The sequence below is a fragment of the Coptis chinensis genome, chromosome 2, assembly GCF_015680905.1.
Source record: "Coptis chinensis isolate HL-2020 chromosome 2, ASM1568090v1, whole genome shotgun sequence".
In the NCBI taxonomy this organism is placed as follows: Eukaryota; Viridiplantae; Streptophyta; class Magnoliopsida; order Ranunculales; family Ranunculaceae; genus Coptis; species Coptis chinensis.
Window position 1 is genome coordinate 775,015 of NC_141457.1, and position 26,055 is coordinate 801,069.

General features: G+C 38.1%; 4 protein-coding genes across 5 annotated transcripts; 3 read left to right on the forward strand and 1 right to left on the reverse strand.

Annotated features, from left to right (window-relative positions):
- The first annotated feature begins 4,107 nt into the window (after positions 1 to 4,107).
- LOC147514269 (oligopeptide transporter 7-like) lies at positions 4,108 to 9,337 on the forward strand. 2 transcript variants are annotated; one of them, XM_086582118.1, is made up of 7 exons: positions 4,108 to 4,989; positions 5,090 to 5,574; positions 5,699 to 5,796; positions 6,711 to 7,280; positions 7,817 to 8,072; positions 8,316 to 8,498; positions 8,588 to 9,337. In XM_086582118.1, exons 1-7 carry the CDS (start codon positions 4,962 to 4,964, stop codon positions 9,203 to 9,205), a joined length of 2,238 nt encoding a protein of 745 aa, XP_086438244.1. In that variant the 5' UTR covers positions 4,108 to 4,961; the 3' UTR covers positions 9,206 to 9,337. The 2 variants fall into 2 exon arrangements, with proteins under 2 accessions (XP_086438244.1, XP_086438251.1); XM_086582125.1 differs by lacking the exon at positions 4,108 to 4,989 and having other exon boundaries at positions 5,431 to 5,574; positions 5,696 to 5,796.
- Positions 9,338 to 9,491: 154 nt separating this feature from the next.
- Positions 9,492 to 11,084, forward strand: LOC147514270 (tRNA(His) guanylyltransferase 1-like). Its single transcript, XM_086581435.1, has one exon. The coding sequence runs from the start codon at positions 9,492 to 9,494 to the stop codon at positions 11,082 to 11,084; it is 1,593 nt and encodes a 530-aa protein (XP_086437561.1).
- A 7-nt stretch (positions 11,085 to 11,091) lies between these two features.
- Positions 11,092 to 15,550, forward strand: LOC147514271 (calmodulin-lysine N-methyltransferase-like). Its single transcript, XM_086582134.1, has 5 exons — positions 11,092 to 11,128; positions 12,770 to 12,815; positions 13,006 to 13,121; positions 13,859 to 13,991; positions 14,656 to 15,550. The coding sequence occupies exons 2-5, from the start codon at positions 12,808 to 12,810 to the stop codon at positions 14,933 to 14,935; spliced, it is 537 nt and encodes a 178-aa protein (XP_086438260.1). The 5' UTR covers positions 11,092 to 11,128; positions 12,770 to 12,807; the 3' UTR covers positions 14,936 to 15,550.
- Positions 15,551 to 18,501: 2,951 nt separating this feature from the next.
- On the reverse strand, positions 18,502 to 19,939 carry LOC147514272 (uncharacterized). The gene has a single exon (XM_086582146.1). The coding sequence runs from the start codon at positions 19,814 to 19,816 to the stop codon at positions 18,770 to 18,772; it is 1,047 nt and encodes a 348-aa protein (XP_086438272.1). The 5' UTR covers positions 19,817 to 19,939; the 3' UTR covers positions 18,502 to 18,769.
- Between the last annotated feature and the right edge of the window lie 6,116 nt (positions 19,940 to 26,055).

Consider the following 26,055-nt stretch of genomic DNA (forward strand, 5'->3'; position numbering starts at 1 on the left):
CTCTCAATTTTGATAGCTCTCAAAATTTGGTTTCTTTTTCTTGTGTTAGGTTTTCCAAAACCTTATTTTGGGTTTTATACTGCCTTTTCAAATTCACCGTTACTGTAGTGAATCAGAAACCCCAAATATAGGCATGGGCGCGGGCGCGCTCTCGGCAAGGCCAATGTCGAGCGCGCGCGCCCTCAACAACATGTTCATGACTTCTAGTACCACAGCGCGGGGTTTGCCAGGTTTAATAATCTGGCGTGCACGCTCGGACCTTTTACGCAGATTTCTCTTCTTCCTCATTCTCATATGAGGGATAACTCCAATAATCTCTCCTTCCCGAACAGTGAGAAGGGATACCTCCATGCAATTTCCAAATCAACAGGAGGAGTGTGCTATCATTCCGTCGATAGCACAACAAACATCAAACTTACCTTTCGGCAAGACTTTGGTCATCATATCCGACCCGTTCTTGTCGGTATGGATGTTCTCAATGCACAAATGTTTGTCTTCGAGTACTTCTCTAATCCAATGATAACGAACATGTATGTGCTTGGATCTAGAATGAAAACTCGAATTCTTGCTCAAATGGATGGCGCTCTGACTGTCACATAGAACTACAAACTATTTTTGCTTTAGCCCTAGTTCATTGAAGAACCTCTTCATCCATAGCATCTATTTGCAACACTCAGTGGCTGCAATATACTCGGTTTCTGTAGTGGAGAGGGCAATACACTTTTGCAACTTAGATTGCCAAGAAACTGCTGCCCCTGTAAAAGTAACCAGATAATTGGAGGTGGACTTTATCGAGTCAACATCACCTGCCATGTCTGCATCAGTGTAGCCTTTAAGTAAGGGCTTACTTCCACCAAAACACAAACATGATTTGGAAGTTCCCTTGAGATATCTCAATATCCACTTAACACCTTCCCAATGCTCCTTACCCGGATTTGACAGAAATCGGCTTACAACATAAATAGTGAAAACAATATCCGGTCTTGTACACACTATTGCATACATCAAGCTGCCCACTGCGGATGCATAAGGAATCTTTTCCATCTGACTGTGCTCATGCTCACCCTTTGGACACATCTCTTTGGTCATGCAGAACTAGCCACCATGCGGACAACTGACTGGCTTCGCTTGATCTATGTTGAATCTCTTCAACACCTTCTTAATGTAGCTTTGAAAGCCACAACTTCCCACTCTTTCTATCACGAGTGATCCGCATCCCAAGTATCTGCTTTGCTTGACCAAATCTTTCATCTCAAAGGACTTTCTCAAGTCTTTCTTCAGCTTGAAAATCTTGTTGATGTTCGGGCCAACTATCAACATATCATCCACATATAACAAGAGCACTATGAAATCCCCATCTGGAAATATCTGAACAAACACACAATGATCGGAAATAGACTTTTTATCAAACTTTATGTACCACTGTCTCGGTGCCTGCTTTAACCCATACAAACTTTTTATCAACTTGCATACTAGGTGCTCCTTGCATTTGACTTCAAACACCTCTGGCTGGTCCATGTAGACATCTTCTTCAAGGTCTCCATGAAGAAAAGCTGTCTTAACATCTAGTTGCTCAACCTCCAGGTTCATACTTGCGGTCAGACCCAATACCACTAGGATAGAAGTCATCTTCACTACATGAGAGAAAATTTCATCAAAGTCAATCCATTTCTTTTGACCGAATCCCTTCTCAACAAGGTGAGCTTTGTGCCTTGGGTGTGGATTATTCTCCTCATGCTTGACTTTGTAGATCCACTTATTCTTGAGAATTTTTCTTCCTTTTGGTTTCTCAACTAACTCATAAGTGTGATTCTTATGCAAAGAATCCATCTCATCATGCATACCCTTCAACCACTTCTCTTTGTCTGTACCTTCAAAAGCCTCTTGATAGTACATATGTTCTCCACCATCAGATAGTAAAACATACGTATGTGGTGGATACCTGATTGAAGCTTGTCTCTCTCTATCTGACCTCATTACCCCATCTATTTGTGGTTCAGGAGGATGCACTTCTGCTTGCTCAGGTGGTGGTTTATGCACTTCATCTGCATCTTCTATATCAATAGGTTTTATCCCATCATGAACAATAGGATCATCATCATGAGCTTCAAACCCATGGTTCTCTACATTCTCAATGCTTTCTGCACGTTTCACAGTAGGAACTTCTGGTTCTGAATCAACAAGATCATTAGTGAAAACTTATAGTTTCTCACCCTCCTTGAAATCTGCTATGGTTTGGTATTCCAAGAACACAACATCTCGACTTCGGGTTACCTTCTTGTTAATCGGATCATAGAGTTTGTAGCCAAACTTTTCATCCCCATAATCCAGAAAAATGCACTGCTTGACTTTGTCATCAAGCTTGGATCTTTCATCCTTGGGAATATGAACAAATGCCCTGCACCCCAATACCCTCAAGTATCCATAATCAACATCTTTGCCTGACCACACTCTCTCTGGATAATCACTATTTAGAGGCTTTAACGGCGATAGGTTGATCACATGCATAGCTGTACGCATTGCTTCTACCCAGTAACTTCTAGGTAACTTAGAGTGAGACAACATGCATCTCATCCTCTCTACAATGGTCTGGTTCATTCTCTCGGCTATACCATTCTGTTGCGGGGTCTTGGGAACGGTCTGCTCATGACGAATCCCATGACTCTTGCAATACTCTTCAAATGGCCCTATGTACTCACCCCCATTATCCGAGCGAATACAATTCAAAGGTTTTCCTGTCTCTCTTTTCGCCATGCCATGGAAAGTCTTGAACACGCGAAGTACTTCATCCTTGGTCTTTAGACTATATGCCCATATCTTTCTTGACGCATCATCAATGAGAGTCAAAGAAGTATAAAGCTCCCCCGTGGGACTTTACTTTCATAGGACCACATAAGTCAGTGTGAACTAGCTCAAGGACATTGTCCTTTTCGTGAGACGGGAATCTTTGGAAAGACACCCTGTGTTGTTTTCCTACCAAACAGTGAGTGCATCTATTTAAATGCGTACCTTTTATGTCTAGTAAGGCCTTTTGCTTAACAATAACTTCCATGCCTTGGCTTTGTTGGGCTTCACATGGGTTTGATAGGAAGACTTCAGATATATATACACTATTTTCGTGCTTTAATACAGGTTTTATTATCATTTTTACATTAACTGCGAAAACCTGCAAAGTAAGAAAATATAATTATTTCATGATTATTACACACATAATTACCCAATTTGCTATGCCTTTACGGGGTTTAATATTACAGTTTTGGGTGCTTATCACTACTAATGATAACCATTGATTTATATTGAGACACGTGTCTGCGTATTTCAATGCAAACCAATTTTATCTAAATAGTGAGTCGCAATAGTAGATCTAAAAAGTAGGTTCATGTAGTAGTGCTCATTATCAATAGTCGGTACAATATTTTTTTTCCATGGTGTGAAGGCTATTTAATATGTTACAACTAGTTGTAAGTACATATATTCATCCAATCTCCAACAACCAATCATGGGGCGACACGTGGAAGACAAGCCAGCAACACAGCAGGTCAAACCATCAGTACAGGTGTAAAACACTGTGCCTTATACTCAACACCGCTATACTTGCATAAGATATCTCAAACACCCAAGCTACGATTCACATACTACACTCTATAACCAGAACCATCTCATCCATTATCCCCATATCCATCCAACCGACTTATAAACCCCAACACATATACATAAAGCCCTAAACCAAAACCGGAGTGTTAGTTCTCTCCTTCAATACGCATCAAGGTACATATCATCATCCACCATCCCTTCATTGTAGTACCATTATTTTTTCACCATACTTGACGCAATCATCACACTTCCACCAATTAGAGAGACCACACTTCTTCACCAACTACACTATTTATCCATATCACTCCATACCATTCACGCAAGTCCACCACCACAAGTCACCATAATTCAGACCCCTTACACACTAGATCTATAAAAGCTGACCCTAGAAGAGCAGCTATTACCAAACACCAAAAACCTTCCCCTTTCATCACAGATTAATCTGATCCTAATCTCATTTGGTGCGGTATTATAGTGAGTCCTAAATAGATTCATTTTGGTATTTACACCAGTCAATTTAGAATTTTCATTATGCATCAAAAAATAAGATCAATGAATGTCTAGTGGGAAAATACGTGGTGGTTGGAGCATTTATTCTTATCTAGGTGATTGTTTGTTTTATTAAAGCAACATCTAGCCACATCAACAGATAAAGGGGGACTCCCTAAATAAGACCAACGGGCTTACAAAGGCCAATTAAAGATTCTACCAAAGAGAGATAAATTGTATAATAATAAAATTATCTTTACCAGTATTGTTTCATTCCGTTTAATTTTGACACTTTTAGTTTCTTGGCACAACAGTTTGTTGAACTCCCTAAGAGATTGCATAAAATTATAGACTGCTACGTAATGACAGCTGGTTCTAACGAGTTTGTCTTTAGGAGAATATAATTTGTTATTCAGAAAAGACTTGCGGTGCAGCTTGTTGCATGTTTTCCAAATTGTAGTCCGTTTTATAGTTCTCTTATCCAAATATCCAACCAATTGATTTTCTCGTGAATAAATACATACTAAATACGTTTTGATATATTTTATGGAAAATCAGTAAAAGGAAATTGTTGTCAACTAATCTTTTACTAAAACGGTTTTGCCCATGTTAGTTTTGTATATTTACAATAGTACCCTTGCTGTCTTTAATCATTTAGTTTGGGCATAAAAACATGTGCGTCAGCACATGCATCAAGCTAGTTGACTATATAGTGCCACTGGAACCTGGCCTTATTGTTGCCATAGGTGCATCTAGGATGTAGCCAAAAACTTAATTTTGGTGTCTTGACTTGATCCACTCAAGTTTAAAGACTGACACAGGAGCATGTACTAGAAGTTGGTCATTCCTAGCAAGCAAGCAAGCAAGAATAAAAAGAGATGCAAGAAATAGCAGCAGCTCCTCTCCGTAAGATAGATTTTCCTTTTTCATTCGTTACTCCATTTTTATTTATTTATTATGAATTGATTCTTCTTCTTGTTGTTGGCACTTGGCAATGCAATAATAGTTCCAAAGAAGAAGAAGAACAACGACCAAGTTTCCAACAGCTCCTATGATGCTGATGCTAATTCTCCAGTTGAGCAGGTGGCACTCACAGTTCCAATAACAGACGACCCCTCACTACCCGTCCTAACATTCCGCATGTGGGTCCTAGGGACACTGGCTTGCATCCTCTTGTCCTTCCTCAACCAGTTCTTTTGGTACCGAAAAGAGCCTTTAACCATCACTTCCATCTCTGCCCAGATTGCAGTGCTTCCATTGGGACATTTAATGGCATCCTACATTACTCCACGCATCTTTTTTAAGAACACCCGATGCGAGTTTACGCTCAATCCAGGCCCTTTTAATGTCAAAGAGCATGTATTGATAACCATCTTTGCCAACTCCGGTGCGGGCAATGTTTACGCCATACACATTGTTAGTGCTGTCAAGATATTCTACAAGAAGAATCTCACGTTTCTTGTTTCGTTAATTGTCGTTATAACTACGCAGGTAACTAGCTATCAAGTGGCTTTATTTTCATTTCATTTCTCTTATTATTTGATCCTCAAGTGAAAGTGGTCTAGTTATTAGGGCTCTGTGAACTTATTTCACTTTTTTATGCCATTGTTAGTAGGTATTGGGTTTTGGTTGGGCGGGGTTGTTTCGCCGCTACTTGGTGGAGCCTGCAACTATGTGGTGGCCTCAGAATCTTGTCCAAGTCTCTCTCTTCAGGTGTATACCTCTCTATGTTATTTCAAGTGCATGGTATTTCAGGTATCTTCAATTCAAATGCGCATTACTATTTGGGTGTGCTAAGGACAAGCATGCTTGGTCGGTAAATCTTACCACTTACGGTAGTTGGTTCCCAAGCACTGTCCACAGTCCATCGATTAAGTAGTTTGTCACTTTATCATTCTACAGTTTCACTTGGTGCCTAGGTCTTTGGCACAATGAAATGCGTGTTCTAAGATGTCTCAGTTACAGTCTTATAGATCTTCTGGTGGATATTAACACGAGGGCGTAAGTTCAAACTAAGTGTAGGAATCTGGGTTTTGGTTATCACAAAACAGTTTCTAAGGACTCAATTCACATTTGTTTTTTCATAAATTGAAAAATGCTTTGGAATACGACGATATTCTTATAATTTTCGCTTATGCGATGTTGATGATTATACAATGAACCTTGGAGCTGAAGATTAGAAACAAAACCTAATTGCGTTTTGTTCTGGCTTTATTTCTATCTTAAATATGTTGCGAGATTACAAAATGATTACACAATAGAATCATTATAGTACACAAAAGTTGTTCTCTTCTTGATACAAGTATTACACCATCATACTAAAGCTGCTTGAGAAGGCTTTAGGAGACAGCCATAATTGCAATGACAAGCTTGCAGAAGGTCTACGGCGAGTATGTGACCATAATGTAATTATATAATGACATCTTGCTTAATTACATCCCCGGCCAGTAGGAAGCAACCAAATAATTCTTTCATGTTCAAATTGTTCAGTTAGCTACAACTAGGCGGCATAGTTATGCCTTTGCAGCAATAACTACAATTTGCTAGTTCAGCACAAAAATATTCTTTCTGCGTACTCATTGTTAATTTGACCTCTTTTGACTTGTTTACATTTGTAACATATGCAGAGCTTTACATGAGAAGGAGAAGAGGCCCAAAGGAAGTTTGACAAGAAACCAGTTCTTCTTGATTGCTTTCATGTGTAGCTTTGCTTATTATGTCCTCCCAGGTTATTTGCTACCTATATTAACCTCCCTTTCTTGGATATGTTGGATGTTCCCCACCTCCATTCTAGCACAACAACTAGGATCAGGATTGCACGGTCTTGGGCTAGGGGCTATCGGGCTTGATTGGTCCTCTATATCCTCTTACCTAGGAAGTCCCCTTGCTAGCCCATGGTTTGCTACTGTCAACATTGCCTTTGGGTTCATACTTATTACATACATCATCACTCCCTTTGCTTATTGGTTAAATGTCTATCAAGCCAAGTCCTACCCCATATTTTCTGATGGTCTTTTCACGTATACGGGCCAGAAGTACAATATATCGACCATCATAGACTCCAACTTCCATTTTGATGCGGAGTCATACAAGCGTGAAGGACCTCTCTACCTTAGCATATTTTTTGCAATGTCATATGGTGTTGGCTTTGCCTGCCTCACATCCACCATTGTCCATGTCCTCCTCTTTCATGGAAGGTGAGTTAAGTTTGAACCTCTACTATTTGTACGCTAACTACCTTGAGAAATGTTACTAGCAAATATGTTACTAGGTGAATCTATAATACTTATATGGATATATGTTGAAACTACTTCGATAGATAAAACATGGTTTGAGAAGTGCTAACTGGTGTTTGCCCCAATTTAATAATTATTTTAAGTTAAAGTTCAGTTGAATACATTTAATTGGGAAAAGTTGGAATTTGAACATCGTCCAGTGTTTTTTTTTTCCTTTCTGCAATATGGTGTTGTAAATGTCATGATCTTCAAGTTCATATGTTCTTCCGGTGACACTTCCTTAACTACTAGGAAATTCTTTTCCCTTGATGCAGATTCTTACCGTCACTACTAGGGAATTATTTTCCCAGTTTAGTATACTAGGTGTTTGCCTTTCACTACTTATCAACAAATTAACAAGCAAATAACCTTGAAAAGTGTGACGATTTTTTCTTTTATTGAGCATTTAAACCCCTTCCACGTCTTTATGAATTTATCTCACCTTCTTATTTATGTAGAGAAATAAGGCAGTTAAGCAAAAAGGCTTTCCAAGAGAAAAAGATTGATGTGCACACAATGCTCATGAGAAGATACAAGCAAGTCCCAGAATGGTGGTTTGGGAGTATCCTGATAGTCAATATAGCTGCAACCATCTTTGCATGTGAATATTACAACAAACAACTCCAATTGCCTTGGTGGGCGGTCATATTGGCATGTTGCATTGCCTTCATTTTCACTCTTCCGGTGGGAGTTATTACAGCAACAACAAATCAGGTATAAAATGTTCTCTAGAAGAACATGCTTTTATGTAAAGGAATGTATAGAACCCAAGTTACATGAAAGTGTACATGCGCATCTTCACTTCTAAGCAACATATATTCGATAAGTCACAGGCAAGTAGTATCAGAACTTTATATGTCCTTCAAAATTTAAAGGAACCCTGTTATATGATTTAATTGCTTGAGTTACTGAATTCACTATCTCTCTGATTTTAATGGAACTTTCACTGGTGAACAGATGCCAGCTTTGAATGTTATCACAGAGTACATTATTGGGTATACCTACCCAGGACGCCCTGTTGCAAATGTATGCTTCAAGGTATATGGGTACATAAGTATGAAACAAGGCATCACCTTCTTACAAGATTTCAAGCTTGGCCATTACATGAAGATTCCTCCTCGAGCAATGTTCATGGCCCAGGTAATTGTATTTTGTTTCCCTTGTTTTACTCGAGTAATACTCGAATGTGGTATTCACATTTAGTTGAAATCGGATTGGTGTATGAGCAGGTTGTTGGAACTCTGGTAGCGGCGTTTATTCACTTGGGAACAGCATGGTGGCTCATGGACACCATACCACACATTTGCGATACTACGTTCCTACCCAGTGGCAACCCCTGGACTTGCCCAGGTGACCATGTGTTCTATGATGCCTCTGTTATTTGGGGCTTGATAGGGCCTCGTAGAATATTTGGAGATTTAGGCTTGTACTCAGCTATCAATTGGTTCTTCTTAGTCGGAGCCATCCTTCCTCTTCTAGTGTGGCTTGCACACAAGGGTTTCCCAGACAAGGAATGGATCCGTCTCATCAACATGCCTGTGCTTCTGGGTGCCACTGTGAACATGCCCCCCGCCACTGCGGTGAACTATACAAGCTGGATCATCGTGGCGTTTTTCTCAGGGTTTGTCGTATATAGATACCGACGTGATTGGTGGAAGCGTCATAACTACGTTCTATCTGGAGCACTTGATGCGGGCTTGGCATTTATGGGGGTATTGTTATATTTGTGCTTGGGGATGGAGCATGTGAGACTAGACTGGTGGGGAAGCCACTTGGATGGGTGTTCCATAGCTTCTTGCCCAACTGCTGAGGGAATCCATGTTGATGGTTGCCCATCAGTTTCTTGAATCAGAACACTTGTTTTTCTTTTGTATTGGTCCAGTAGTACTGTGTACTTAATTGTTTTACAAATGTAGACAAATGATTATTTCATTGCTGTAACTTGGGCGTATCTTATTTCAGAAGGATGATTAAGCTCATGGCCATATAAAACCCAATGGTTTTGGTTCCCGGAAAATATTGGTTGGGCCCTTTATCGATAAAGGGCCCATTGGCCTTTGATAAGTGAGGAAGAAGAATACTGAATACATACTTCCGCCTTTCTGTTGAAGCAGTTGTTGACTTGTTGTTGCAATGGCTAATAGCAAGTATGAATACGTCAAGACTGAATTCGAACCTGATTTCGAAACCAAACTACTTCCATCCACATATATAGTTATCAGAATTGATGGCCACCAATTTTCTGAAGAGCAAGAGTTTGACAAACCCAACGACCCTCGAGCTTTAATGAGTTTAATGAACGCGTGTGCAGTGGCAATGTTTGAGGAGTTTAAGGACATTGTTTTTGCATATGGCTTCGGAGATGAGTACAGCTTTGTGTTCACTAGGACGTCCAAGTTTTATCAGAGGCGTGCTAGCAAAATACTGTCCACTCTGGTATCATTCTTCTCATCTTTATATGTTACTAAATGGAATCTGTTTTTTTCACAAAAGGATTTGAGGTGTACGCCTTTTTTTGTCGGCCAAATTATGTATTTTCCGTGGGATGAGACTCTGCGCTGTTATTTAGCTAAGAGGCAAGATGATTGTCATAATAGTAATCAGTATAATACTTGTTTATGGGAGCTTGTTAAGTCTGGAAAGACTAAGACTGAAGCTCAAGATATCTTAAAGGGTACTCGAACGCAATGTAGGAACGAATTGCTTTTCAAGCAGTTTGATATTAACTACAACACGGTGCCAATGATGTTCCGCAAAGGGTCTAGTGTGTTTAGGGATAAACTCAAGGTTGTTGTGAAGAATAGGGAGAATGGTGATCCTGTTGTAAGATTGCGGAAGAAAGTGATTGTTGAACATTGTGATATAATTGGGGAGAGCTTTTGGAGAGAGCATCCAAGCCTGATTGCCAGTGAAGATCTGAACCTGTTGAGAAATGTGCATTCTAGTAATGTCTATGAATGCATGAAGAATGAAACCGAAGTTAAAAACAAACTGCTCCCATACACATGGATTGTTGTTAGGATTGATGGTCGGCATTTTCACCAATTTTCTGATATGCATGATTTTGACAAGCCAAATGATTCTAAAGCTTTGGGATTGATGAACGCTTGTGTGGTAGCCTTGTTAGAAAAGTTCAAAGATGTAATTTTTGCTTATGGAGTCAGTGACGAATACAGCTTTGTATTCAGCAAGACATCTCAGTTCCAACAAAGGCAAGGCAGCAACATCGTGTCTATGATTGTATCATTCTTCTCATCCTTATATGTTTTGAATTGGGATGAATTCTTCCCCCATAAAGAATTGAGGTCCACGCCTTCTTTTGATGGTAGGGCCATATGCTATCCGTCGACTAAGATTCTTCGAGATTATCTGGCTTGGAGGCAAGTAGATTGTCACATCAACAACCAATACAATACTTGCTTTTGGATGCTGGTTAAATCTGGAAAGACCAAGAGAGAAGCTCAATCTATCTTGAAAGGTACTCAAACACCAGATAAAAATGACCTGCTTTACAAACAATTTGGCATCGATTACAACACATTACCAGCCATGTTTCGCAAAGGATCCTTCATATTTAGGGACAAGGTGGAAGAGATTGTGCAGCATAGGGAGAATGGTTGTGGTCATATTCAAAAAGTGCAGATGAAAGTGATTATAGAACATTGTGACATAATTGGGGAGAGCTTTTGGAAGGAGAATCCACATCTCATAACATGTGACAATTAACGGCAAGGACAAAAAGCAAGTTAGGCGGATTTCTTACTCTTTCCGTAAGTTGAATTTTAGTTTATCCTTCACAAATTTTAACTTAAAGTCTCTGCATATTTCTAGTTGTTAGAACATGAGTATAGCTGTACAGAGTTGGTTGTATGCTTATCTCGCAGATTGCTAGCTTTTTTCATAATTGAATTTGATAGTTGTGCAAGCTGAAAACCAGGGGATGTTTGGTTGTTAATATTACCATCCATTCATTATATATATTGTTTTACTACACCAAAAGTCTTTTAAGGAAAAACAATAAAACGTTTAGACGTACTTTCATACCTTCAAAATTCATTATAAACATTTCCACTTACAAGCATAAGTATTTGTAATGTTCCTAATTAATAATTTTAAGTTCTTTTAACTACCCAAATAACCCAATGTTATCCAACTAGTTAGGCTAAGTCCAATGATGCGCCATCTCACCAAATATGAGGAAAATTGAGATCCAATGGTGCGTTAAAACACTATCACGCCAACGCTATCGCTATTATTTTACCTATCTATATCGTCAGTTTTAGCGAGATAGCGTATGGTTTGTGCGCTAGCATGAATGGCGGGTAGAAGAAATCTACTACATGTCTCACATAGTGGTGGTCAGAAATTTGGTTCAACATTTCCACACGCCACTCACAACGGTGGAAAAAACAGGTGTCCCTACCCAAAAGTTGACCGAATTGATTTTGAGAATTTGGGGATGCGGGCGACTTTTCCTATTGATGCTTCTTAGTCCATGCTTGCTTTAAAGACTATGAGGATTGTAGTGTAAATAAATTTGATTGTTGCTTGAGATGTACTCAGAGGTTGAGCAACTGACTGTTAAGTTTTATGTAAAAGTTGACCAGGTTGGGTTTTTTAAGGAAAAGGGTATCTGGAGTACTCCCTGGTTGTAGACTGAGAGTTTTGAAAGGGTTACCAGAAGAGAATGCTTACTAAGAGAATATTTGAAATTACAACAATATTCATATAATTGATAGCGGGTAATTATGATTCTTCCAACAGATCCTAGATATTTGTATTTGGGTACACCACTTTTTATTGTTTATCTTAGCTTTTCACGTTTTCACTCTAGTGTTTCACAATTGTGGCACTTCCACTTGGAATCAATGTGTAGTAAGCTGTTATTCTATAGTGGAATAGTGGTAAAGAATTGGGTAAACATCAAATAAAAAGGGAATCGTTTTCCTTCTTTTTTCTTAGCCAAGTAACTAAATAATTGGTTTGTTCGAGCCCTCGCCCGACAAGCCATATATAAGGGCTTGCCAAATATGTAGGAAGTCTTTTGCTTGCTTAGTATTTCCATTCATGTCTTTTTTTAAGTAAATATAATTCTAATTGGTTTTGCAATTCCTTACATAAAATATGATTCTCTGTATTGTTTTCACCCTTTTTTTAATGTGTTTTTTGTTTTGTCCTGAATACTAACACAGCTGGTCCTTAATCCTTATATTTTGTTATTGTTATGCTTTATAATATGGTCCTGAATAATATGAAAGTATCACGGCATTGTTAATCTTGATTTTGATATTTTTTTCCTGCTCCTAGTAATGCATTGTTTTCTTCATACTTTTTTTTTTTTTTTTTAATAAAATAGTAGTGTTATTATTCATCTGGGTTGTTAACTTGTTTTACAGGTCACTGGCCATCAGAAGATGTGCTGGCCTACTTTTGCTTGTCTCATGCAGATATGTTCAGGTGAGTCCTATATTGTCCCGCTTCTTCCTTAGTGTATTTGTTCCTAAATACTTTGATGGGACTTTTGTTTTTCTAAGTAATTTCTTTGTAGTGGTTGCTTCTCTGCATGGCTCCAGTTCATTATAGTTTTTAATCGTATATTTTCAGTTCAGGATGCTTATCACTGTTTTGACTTTTTCTATTTCTATAGGTCAAAGAGAATCCTTGAGCTTGGAGCTGGCTATGGATTAGCAGGACTAGTTATTGCAGCAAGCACAGATGCAGAAGAGGTTGTAATATCTGATGGGAACCCCCAAGTTGTTGATTGTATCCTTTTCATGTAACTGTTGGTTGTAAATGAAATAAACCATACATATTGTAGATTCTCTTCCCATTCCGTACCTATGCGCCATGCAAATACTGGATGCGGATACTGTTTACTAGATTCATCATAGGTGTTCTAGGCAAAGAATTCCCCATTCAGATGAGCCAATCCATCATTTACATGTTTGTGTGACTGAAAGATAAAGCGTGGTGATTTAGTGGTCTAGGAATTTATGTCAAGTTAGTATATCTTTTCATTCTTGGCCTGTAGATCTCCTGACTTGTGATCAGATACAGTAAGTTCTGCATGTGTTCCTCGTTATTGATATGCTACATGTGGTTGCTCTTTACTATTTAGCAGGTTGTTACATTTAGTTGTTTCTTGGAAGGACCTTTGAGCCTAGTAGGTTTGCACTTGAGAAGGAGAAGAATCAACCTATATTAAGCAGAATCTTTTGATGCATGGCTAGTCATTTACTGTGAAACCTAGTATAGTCTGTTAATGGTGTTAAAACTTGGACAATTCCAATTGGAATTCGTTATGGACAGGTGAAGCCATACATTCCAAATAAACGTTGATACTATATTTGTTACTATCATTATTCTACTTTGTCACCGCTTATTATTATAGTTTTAACTTTTAAGTGTGGAAATTCATAAGGACTTGTCAGACATTAATACCATGTGTACCTTGTATATTGTGATTGTTTCTTTACAGTGTTCAAGTCTTTAACATTCAGATATTCAGCGTAACATACATGCCAACTCCGGAGCATTTACTGAAACAAGAGTGAAATCTATGCTGTTGCATTGGAACCAGGAGGATGTTTCAAATGTTTTGAACACTTTCGATATTATTATTGCGAGCGATTGGTAACTCTGATTACATCTTGAACTCTGTTCTGTATGTGTACTTCTAGACCTGCATTTTTGTACTCTCACCGGGCTCAAAAGGATAGGATATGATAGTTGAAGTGGAGAGTACGTAATTGAAAACATAGAAACTGGTAGATGGAAGGAAAAAGGGAGTCAAGTATGATTCCTACGACTCCACTTAGTAATATACATATTGCATGATCAAAGGAAATTACTGCAGACACTATTCATTTAAGTATTCAGTTTTTTGTCGTATGTTTTGTCCCGACTTACGGAATGCACACTACTTGATTAAATCCTTTTGTTGAATAGAGAAAAAAAATTGCTCTTAGCTGTCACGTTCAGCCGTTTATTTGTAAATCTTGTTTCTAGCATACTGTCACAGTTTAGTCCTAGACCCTGAAAAGGAAGTACAAGCTGGAAAAAAATATCTAGTGTCAACAATGAGGATAACTTGAGAATAACAAATTACATTTAAAGATTATAAGAAACAAATTCTAAATGAGGAATTAACGTTTAGAGCTTTATGGCGCTGCCACGCCTCTTGTTGTTGTTAATTTTAGCGTATCATTGCATTTGAATGCATTTGCACACCTTTTTCTTTTGCACACATGATTATATCATTATGTTAAGGCATCCCTATTGTGTATCTCCTTTGCAGCACATTTTTCAAGGAATACCATGATGGGCTTGCTCAAACTATCAAATCCTTGCTAAAACGTTCAGAGGCATCTGAAGCAATAGTTTTCAGCCCAAAAAGAGGCAACTCACTGGACAAGTTTCTTGAGAAAATTAAAGAGATAGGCATGTGTTTCAGCATAACTGAGAACTACAACAAGGAAGTTTGGCAGCGTCATCAATTCTTTTTAAATGGAGATAGATCTTGGCCCAACTATGAAACTGATCAATTTTACCCGTTTCGAGTCAGAATTACATTGTGAAGCTTCTTTTTCCATTGCTTGCACAGGGTAGACATAGGGACTCTACTGGATCAGGGATGAAGAAGGTCCCTTGTATAATCAATGTACTTACCAGAATACACATTTTTCTGGTGCAGTAGTGGGCTTAAAGACCTGCATCCATGTCGCTCACCACTTCATCAATGTACGAATTTCTTACTCATGGAGTATGTGTTACTGTTTCCTATCAGTAGTATACATCTGGGGTTTGCCATTGTACTACAGGGAGATGCATTTGAACATTTCACGTGGTGGGAGCTCCCTTGTCATGACGTCATCTTTTGGTTGGGAAAAGCAAAACGTAAAGCTTGTTGGTGTGTCAGGCACTCAGGCGTATACAAAATTTCCTTCCACCAAGAGGTCTACGATGAAGAGAATATCAGAACACAACATTTCGTTCTTTAGGGATCAGGTCATGTAATATATAATTAATCAAGGTTTTGGAAGGATTGTTATTTTGATATGCGACTTCAGGCTTGGTTTTCAAAGTAACCATATGTTTCATTAAACAGTTTTCATTGAAGTTCTTATTGTTTCATTAAACTGTTCATTAAACAGTTTTTATTGATTGTTGTATACAAATTCTTGTTGAGAGGTGTCAGTGGTAGTTGTTGATATTCTTCTTTATGAAATTTAAAAGTAAACGAAATCTGACATAGGTGCCACTGTTTAGGTTGTGCTTGTTTGCCCGTAAACACTATCTTGTAAACGTGAACATGTTCTGGAAGGAGTCTAAATGCCTCATTAGAAACTGTCTGGCCAGGCAAACCATGGAACGAGAAGCTAGGCACTGTGGTTTGGCCGTTTCGGAGAAAACTTGTAAACCCATGGAAGGTGGTGGAGTACCATAATGCGGGAACTTGGTCCAACTACACACTCAAACTGCTTGTGGAGTTAAATGGGCTTTGAAGGAAATGGAACGCCTCCAGGTAATAGGTGAAGGCAAAAGCATGAAGCTATGGAATAAGAACTGGCTTAATGTCGAAGCTCTAAAAAACTAAGTGCAGACAGATAATCGAATCTGGAGCAGATGCAGGTAATCTAAGCTGTTGCATTCTGAAGACAAGCAGCAAATCTCTCCAGAGCTGCAACAGAGTAGGTGTGAACATGGACATCCTACTCCAGCCTAATGTAGAAGAGACCAATTCTAGAATCAGGCATAAGAAACAAAGTCCCCCCTTGGTCCAAGTTAATGCAAGGATTCTTCCTCGCGGAGCTGGTATAGGATGGACAATCCTTAATGAATTTATACACACAGATTGGCAAGCACGAACCTCAAACCAGCATCACGCTGCTGCCTATGCAGAGAAAGCAAACGAAAATGCAAGAGCATTTACTATTTAGTTGTGAGTTGTGAGTTTGCAGTCAAATGCTGGAATTCGGTTTCAAACTGGTTTTAACTTCTGAAAAGAGTCAGTAGGAAGAAGGAGGACATCTGACGGTGTGCAAGAACAAGAGGTCCCTAAGGTCAGACATCTAAAAAAAGAGTAGAACTTTGAGGGCTACATAAATACAGGGCCATCCGCAAATCCACAATGGTGGTCCCAGAGACCTGACTTCTTGCATAATTGCATTTGGGGTGAACATGAAAATTCACTTTACTAAACATGGCATGTCCACCTCCTTTCAACAATCTTCTTCTTCTATCAACATTTTTTAAAGTTTTTTAGTTCTTTTCTCTTTACATTTTCGGTTTGGCAGATTCACAAGTTGCCTGCTGGCACCTTTAAATAGGTGTGTAAAGTTCCAAAAGCTAATTAATACATACACTCTAAACTATATGAACTATTCAATAACCATGATCCATGTATGAAAGAGAAAGTATAAGTTCGTCAAGTAACTAGCTTTGGTTCATACTTCTTAATGTAGACGAGAGACCGATTCTACATTCTGGTAAATCAACAAATGTTGCTTTCACATGAATTTTTTTTAGTGGGCTGCATTCAGCTGATAGATAGGCAAGAAGGAACTTCAAACTGGAAGACTCGAATAAAGCTGGAGCTGATAGATAGGCAAGAAGGAACTTCAAACTGGAAGACTCGAATAAAGCTGGACGCTATGCAAAAACGCAAGCTGAAAGGCAACAGCGTTTACTATTCAGTTCTAAGTTTTCAGTCAGAATTCAGTTTTAAACTTGTTTCAACTGCCGAGAGAATCAGTAGCAAGGGGGATAGTCTCAAGATGTGTAAGAACAGGAATCCCTCCATAAAATCAGTGCTACATGGCACAATTTAAGTGTCGTGTGCAACTGCTATTACATCCATGATGCACAAATGGAAAACTAGAAAATCAGTGCTACACAACACAATTTAAGTCTATCTCTGATTCTCTGCAGACACGTTGGGGAGGGAGTTTAAAAGAGCTCATTACCTCATCAAAAGAACCCACACAGACAATCATACTTCATAGTCCCGCAATACCGCAACGATGCATAAATGGAAAACTATAAATTCAGTGCTATACGAAAGATTAAGGCCAGCATTTTCTGTTTCTTCAAACACGGCACAACAAAAGTTCCATGGATACATGAGTATATAACTTAATCAATGTACTCCTAAGTCCCGGACTGCACAGAAAATTAGCACTATCCCACCACAAGGCGCCTTGGCCTGGCATCTTAGGGTGGGGAGCTCCTATAAGAGATCAGAATGTACAAATACTAGACTCTGGAATTAGTGATCTTGGGCAATCATTCATGACATTGAAAAGGTAATCGACCCTTGGGTTGATGAAAATTTGTATATGGTGTAAATACGGCCACCCTTTCCTTTATTCTAATTCCCAATATCAACCACAATGAGGAGTTTTGCATAGTAAATTAAAATAGTTAGACAGAAAGGTCCTTGTTTACATTCAACGCAACACGCTCTGTGAGTTGCATGTACGAAACACCTAAACTTTTGGTTAGGATGTATGCAACTCATAAACTGCTGCTAGAACCTTTACAAAAGGTCTTTAAAGTTCCAAAACCTAACCATTAATTAATGACAACCTTTTCTATTCAGTAACAATACAGTTTAAAGTTCACAAGGTTCTACGAGTTGATAAAGTATGAAAACAGGAACAGAGAAAACATTATTTCAGTATTATTCAATAACCATGATCTATGTGCCAAAAAAGACCCTATAATTGGGCAAGTAACTTGTTTTGGTTTCTTGTACTTCTAGCGAGTCCTTTCCAACCTACTTTTTGATTTCAATATTTCCCACCCAAGTTTTTGTTCCCAATTCAATATTGCTTCTAATTCAAATTAGTAAAAGTCGTATAGCACAATATTAGGTTTTACTTATTTCCTTCCTACATTATTTTCCAACTCTTAATCTCTCATAGCAAAATTTTGGGAATAATTTGGCTAAATTGTACTGCTAATCTATAAGGCAAACTTCTTATATTCCCTCTATTTCATTCTCATTCCTTTATGCCCTCTTTTTCCTATTCCAAACAAATAACTAGAGTGGTGAAAAACACCAATACTCCACAACGAACACAAAAGGGTAGAACGAGATAGTAAGCATCCACCTAAATAAGAAAAAAACATAGTGAACTGATTGTGCTAAAAAACAATATCATTATGGGAATATTAATATAAGAATAATCCACCATCTATTGACACACCAACAATTGTTCTTCACTCTCCCTAAAAAAACTAATTAATCAATAGCAACCTCAATTAGACAAAAAAAAAAAAAAAAAGAATTTAAAGAGTGGTGTCTCATCACCAAAACTACCAAAACAATAGTAAACCGCTATATGATATAGAAAATTGGGAAAAACACAAGGTATTTGTTTACCCCCCAATCTCTGATTCAGGTTCGATTAATTTGCTGCTGCTTCTGCAGCTGTATTGGGACAGTCTCTTGCATAGTGGCCTTCCTCCTTACAGTTGTAGCATTGGTTTCCGCCACTTGTGCTGCCACCATTGCGTCTAGCGCCACCACTGTTCTCATTAAAACACTCCCTAGCCAGATGGCCATACCCACCACAAGAATAACACGCGCCACTTCCCCTGGAATTATTATTATTACAGTCTCTGGCAAAATGACCAAAATCGCCACAGTTATAACAACCTTCGCCTTGGCCATCAGCAGTTTCCTTTGCATTGCACTCCCTAGCTCTATGGCCAGGATTCCCGCAGTTATAACAAGAAACATCGCGAATCACATAAGCTCCATTATTACTATTAGCACCAGCAGTTGCATTAATCTTCTCTTGACAATCCCTAGCTCTATGCCCATGCTGACCACAGTTAAAACAGCCACCATCGCGAGTGCCATAGCCTTCATTATTATTACTATTATTATTACCACCACCAGTAGCAGCATTACTCTTTTCTTGACAATCCCTAGCAATATGTCCAGGCCCGCCGCAGTTATAACAACCACCGAGCTTCACTTGACATTCCCTGGCAATATGGCCCTTCCCATCGCAGTTGTAACAACGACCGCCCTCACCAGCAGTACTCTTAACCAGACAATCCCTAGCGACATGGCCAATACGTTTACAGTTATAACAACGAATAACGGCCCCGTTGGCGACGACGCCATCAGTAACAAGAATCTTGTTTTTCTGTGGACAGTCCCTAGCAATATGGCCAACCTGACTACAAGTATAACACTCGATGATAGTAGTAGTAGTGGCAGTCGTCTTACCTTTTCTGAGAACATTAACAGCCTGGGTCTTTTTTCCATCGTTGGCTAATTCGACTTGAAACTCAACGGACTCGCCTTCGGATAAAGTTCGGTATCCATCTGAGTCGATTGAAGACTGATGGACGAAAAGATCTTCGGTGTCCTTATTATCAGGAGTAATAAAACCATAGCCTTTCTTACCATTGAACCACTTCACTATTCCTGTTGCCGACATCTCGACCAAACCCTAACCCTAAGATTGATTTGACGGGGTATTTATAATAACGGAACCAAAATTTTAGGGGTTTCCGAATTGGAATTAGACCGCTTTTCGCCAATTTCTTTCTTTGTTTACTTTTGTCCTAGTTCTATTCCATTGGGTCATGGGCCCAGGCCCATTCAATTAGCCCAACCATCTATCACATACAGATTGGCAAGAACGGACCTCAGTTGGGACTTTCAAATTTGCTTCAACTTCAGACAAGATTCAGTAGCTAAAACAAGAGGCATCTAAAAAACAGTACAAATGCAACTTCTTGCATTTGGGCTGAACTTGAAAATTCATTATTTTAGGTGACACTTGAAAATCATACTTGACACTTAGCTTTCCAGTTTTCGTAACAATCCATCTAATTTATCCTCCCCGTTAGCACTAGACACCAACATATTATCTAGTTACTTGGTGAGAGGCACAAAATCGATCAGGACTATTGGCTTGTTAGTTATTCAGCATTATCCAACGCTGATAAAGGACACAGATATAAATCTCCACTTCCAATACCCCAAATTAAACGTTTATTTATACTATACACTTTGCGAATACCATTCCAGAAGAAAGAAGCCTGTGGGGGAGGTTGAAATTTGAGCTTAATAAATAATGGAAAAACAAAACAAACAGCATAGAGTGATTACAGAAACATACATAGACGCAAGATCACAACACGTGCGATCAACTGGACAGCCACATCTATCTAATAAGATAGGGTTTTTTTTCCGCTACAGGACAAAATTATAATAAAAGACAGTCTAGATAATTTCTAGCATGATCTAACAGTCGATATGTGCGCTAATTTTAATTGTTAGAATCGGGACACTGACGGGAACAACTCCTACTTGGTTTTTCTGGGATTTGTTTCCATCAGGTCACGAGTTCGACTCACCATATCAATTGATCTCCGAAGAAACACAAATCTTCCGATTTTACATTCTCATCAGTTCAATCGATGACGGGAACAACTCCGACTTGGTGTTATTGGGTTTTTGTTCACGTTAGGCCGCGGGTTCAACTCACCGTATTGCGATTTTTATTTTTTTATTTTTTTTGGGAATTAACTCTACCTTTCCTAAAAACCCTAACCTTCGTCACTTCTAAAGAAACAGTTTTAAACCATCAGTTCTTCCTAAATTGACACTGCCCCAAATCTCATCTCTTGAAAATTAAACCATATAATCTCATCTCTCTCGAAAATCAAAAGGAAAGCACTTGAAACTATTATTTTAATTTTGATTTTAACCTTGGTCAGATTCAAATTGTTTCAAGTTGAATATGCAATTGAAGCAATCAAGGTATATATAACGCACTTTATTTTCATTGTTTAAGAAATGGGGTTGTGTCAAATTATGATTTGTATGTGTCTTTTGTGTAGTTGGGTTCCATTGCAATTGGTTTGAAGAAGGTGTTGTGCTTGCTGTCGAAAAACGCATTATTTCGCCATTACTGGTAAAGTTAATTCATTGGAAATTTGGAATGGGTTTCCTTCCTTATTGAGCTATAGGTTAAATTATATAATTTTAAGTGAGATTGGGAATCTCTGTGTATGTATGATATGGTTATGGATCGGACTAATAAGTTTGGAAAGTTTTTGAGTACAAAAATAAGTTGATTGTTTCATTCAAAAAGCACGAAGATTGAATTTGTTTCATCAGTCTGGTCTTATGGGAATCCCCATGATTCTAGGAGGTACTGTTGTTTGCCACACCCTTTAATAGTGAAGAAATAGTCGAGTCCTACCACACCTAGGACTCACTGATCTTATAAGCTTTAAGTTTTATGTGATTTAACCACGGGTTGGGAGATTGCAGTCCAAATTTCATTTTGCTGAGATTTCCATTAAAATTTATGATGAAACATCACTTTTATTATTTGTGTAAGTTGATTTATAGTCTTCTTCAGATCATTGGTGTTGAATATATTGTATTTTATCCCAAGCGCTAACATAAGTTGATTTATATTATTGGTGTTGAATATATTGTGTTGATTATATTGAGTTTTATCCCAAGTGATTGATGTCATTGAATGTTTTCTTTTCTACCTTTTCAGTAAGCTTGAGAGTGATGTATTGAGAGAATGTATCACCCAGATCGTGGCTGCTTTAAAGGAAAAAAAAAAATGAAAATTTGTGGAAACAGTTGAACTTCAGATTGGACTAAAGAACTATAACCCACAGAAAGACAAGAGTTTCAGTGGTTCTGTAAGCTTCCCCATATCCCTCGGCGTAAGATGAAGGTCTGCATGCTTGGTGATGCTCAACACGTTGAAGAAGTAAGTATATATTGGTGTACTTGAACAGATAATTTTTTATACAGAAGTAAATTGCTCATGTGTGTGTTATGACTTATGACAAATTGTTTGAGATGCGGTTCCATTAATTATATGTTCGAGACAATTTTATTTTTTTTGCTTTTTTTTTAAGGACAACTGCTCTAAGGTGAAATTTTTGTGTAGAACTAGAATTGTACCAATATATGTTCTATGGATATATGCTATGCACACATTTCTATTGCATAAATCACATTTGTTGTAGTTTTGGTTTGGGAATGACGGTACTGGGTTAGGTATGTTAAAGAGGATGTGAAGCCTCATTTTATTTTTGGTTTGTGATTGAGGTTGAACTAAATAAGGTGTGGGAGGCTCACATGTAATATGCAGAAAATTTAGAATTTTGTTAAAGTTATTTGACTTGGGGCCACGTATACTTTTGATTCACAAAATGGGTTGGATACGAAGGTGGAGAAGTCAAGAACGCAATTGAAGGAGAGGAAGAACAGGGCTAAGGAGCTGTGGAGTTATTGTAATTTCAAATATGTGGTTGTACAAGACTCCCTATTTCACCTTTGGCATAATTCTTATGTCTCTTTTCCTGTTTTGCTGACCAAGGCTGAGGATGCTGCCAAGAAGAAGTAAAGGGGATGATCAAGATGTGTCTATGGCGCCTGTTTTTGTTGCATTTGGTTTCATTTTCTTTATGAATAGTAAAGACACGAAATTATAGTTTTGGTAGTAGAGCCCATCTGTTAATTCTTAATTTTAAGGTTTTGCATAACCATACCATCTCAATATTTCCAAGTAAGTTTACTCTTTTGAATTCCATTTTGAATCGCATTATTTTTTAACTTCAATAAGAATTCAGTTATGTTTGTTTTAATTCACAGGGTTTGATTGATTGAAATTTGTATGTAATTGATTGGAGATGAGGTTTTGTTTGAAGGTGTAGTAGAGATCGTGTACAATGAATATAAGTAAATGAAATGCTCATGGAAGCTACATTTGAAAACCTCATTACATATTTGTATATTACTATAATTTTTCCTATTGTTGTCAGGTTTCAAGTGAAACCTAAATTGAGGTCTAAAACTAGAGTTTCCTTTTGTTGTCAGGTTTCTTCCGATTGCAACTCAAGAGTGTAGTGTTATCGTCAAATGTAGATATTAGATACCCAGTCAGGTTTGGATATAGTAGGCTTGCATGAGATGGAAACTGGTCTAAGCCTACATGACATTCTAAAAGACATGATTAACATCAACCTGATGAAACTTGACGGACTAGATTGTATGTTCACAAGACCTATGCGCCACAATTTGGCTCCTGCTTTAATCTTGAGCTGTCAATACCTTATAACTGGAAGGTGCCTTAAAGCGAACGACAATGCTCATAATGCATTTTAAGAAAAAAATTATATTTGTACATTTATTTGACACGTACTTACTATATCCTCACTTTATCATACAACAAATGCAACTACTGGACAATGCAATTGCACAAAAATGTGTCGAACTGTTAACCACTTAACATAATACAGCACTCCCTATACTAAAATCGACCATAAGGGAGAAAATTAATCAGTTTTATTGGAGCTTAAAACCGAAAGAAACCCTACTCAATATACATATGATTTAGTGAAAAAACCATAACAACCATGCGATCCAAGCTTGATAGGATCTGCTATTTCATTGAAATTGGGTCCCCGCAATCCTTCAAGTGCGAAATCCATTGTCAAAATTAAGAATTGGGATATTTTCCTTTTGAGAACTAGCCCTTTTGTAAACAAAATGCTAAAGGTACTAAGTCTGGAAAAATCATATATTATGTGGTTTGCTTTCATGTACCAAGTTAAATTGCTAAAAGTTTTCAACAACACGTTAGGAAGTTCGTATAGTCATTGTTATGTGTTATGTGGCGCATTTATCCATAGGGGAGGACAATAGTGTGCAATCATATGAAGTTGTTCTAGGACATATGAAGTTGTGCAATCAATATCAAGTTAGTATCAAGTGAGACGCATGAAATGATTATGAAATATAAAACTACTAGAAATGGTTATACCATTGATCCATTGCTACATGGAGATAGTCTTTTGAAGAGTTATTTAAACGCAATGTATCTTGAGTGCCGACTGGCACAGGCATCAACTAGTCCTCCATAAGGGAAGGGGAAGTACTAAATTAGCCACGGCCCAAGAGAGGATAAAGATTTGCAAAAGGATAAATACGATAAAGTGGTAGAGGAGCAATAGGAGGTACATATACTCGAATAGGTTGGGAATAGCTGACTGAAGTCGCACCATCATTCTTCTTCGTCCTGGTTGGTTTGCTGTCCATAAATGAATAATAATCATTATATGCAGAAAATCAAGAGATACGTAGTACATATGATGCAAAACAACCAGAGTTACTTCATACCAAAAAAGGTTTCCCTGCAAATGCGAGTAAAACTGCTTCTAAGTTTACCCTACTACTAAGGTAGTCCACGTGGGAGCATAACAAGAAAATAGTAACGTGTGTGTGTGTTTGCATTCTAAAAGGCCATTATGTCGTTGGGTTCTCTCCCTCTAACATCATATACTTAAAATGGGATTAAATATGAACTTAATTTGATCATAATTCATAAGTAGCTCAACTGATATAGAATAGAGAATGGAATAAGGAGTTGGCACTTTTTGAATTGGGTAGAGAGAGTGGGTGTAACATTGGCATTTTTAAGTGCTGATAAAGGGGAATTGGTTCAAATGGGTCGGGGTTGAAAAATATCTAGAACAGGCCATGGTGGTTGGAGGCAGTGGCGGTGGCTGAGAGAGGCACAAAAAAAAAGAATAGAAGAAGAAGAGACAAATCGGTAGAAAAAGAAAGTGGAGGGGGCGAACTGTATTGGAGTTGAAGTGGAAGAAACTGAGTGAACTCACTGGACTTGTCTATTGTTGAAAAAAATAATGAACATATAAAACAGGTGAACAAGTAAGTTTATTTTGTGTTTTTGGATGATTATGGGGGATAGATTTTGGATGATTATGGGGGATAGATGCACAACTTTCTTTCACAATGTAATGAAAGAAAATGTGAGCAGGAGGAAGATTTGGACTATTTCTGATTCTGCTAGAAATAAGGTCACAGATCATGAAGAGGTGGTGAAATTGTTTGTAACCCATTACAAAGACTTGTTTGGGGTTACTTCACCCACAGTTTGAAATGATGACTTCTATGACAGTCTACAAGTGAGAAATGTGATAGAAGAGTCTAGTGGATTGGTAGCAGATATTACCATAGTTCGGAATTTCGGAATTCTCGAAATTCCGACAAATCTAAAAACTGAAATTCATTAAATTTCGACCCCTATCATATTCGGAATTTCGAATGATTTTGGAATTTCGGATATTTCGACTCTATATTCGGAATTCCGTTTTTTTGAAAAACCGAAATTACGGGCGGAATTCCGAAGTTTCGTTCGGAATCACGAACTATAACTATGGATATTACTGACAGGGAAATTAAAGATTGTCTATTTGAGATGGATGATTACAAAGCTGCAGCCCCAGACGGTTATAATGCATTCTTCTTCAAAAACTGTTGGTCTATAGTTGGAGAGGACTTCACCAAAACCATCAAGTACTTGTTCTCTATTAGCTTACTTCCTAAAGGTGTGAACTCCACCTTTATTTGTCTAGTCCCCAAGATACCAAATCCCTCGAGAGTAACAGACTATAGGCCAATAGCTTGCTGTAACACCATTTACAAATGTGTTGCAAAAGTTATTTCATGCAGACTAAAGCAAGTTCTCCCTTCTCTTGTTTCCCTCAATCAATCAACTTTTGTGCCGGTTTGTGCTGGGGAGGTCAATACAGGATAACTTATTGCTGTCACATGAGTTGTTAAGAGGATACACAAGAAAGCATCCGTCTCCAAGGTGTTCTCTTAAGGTGG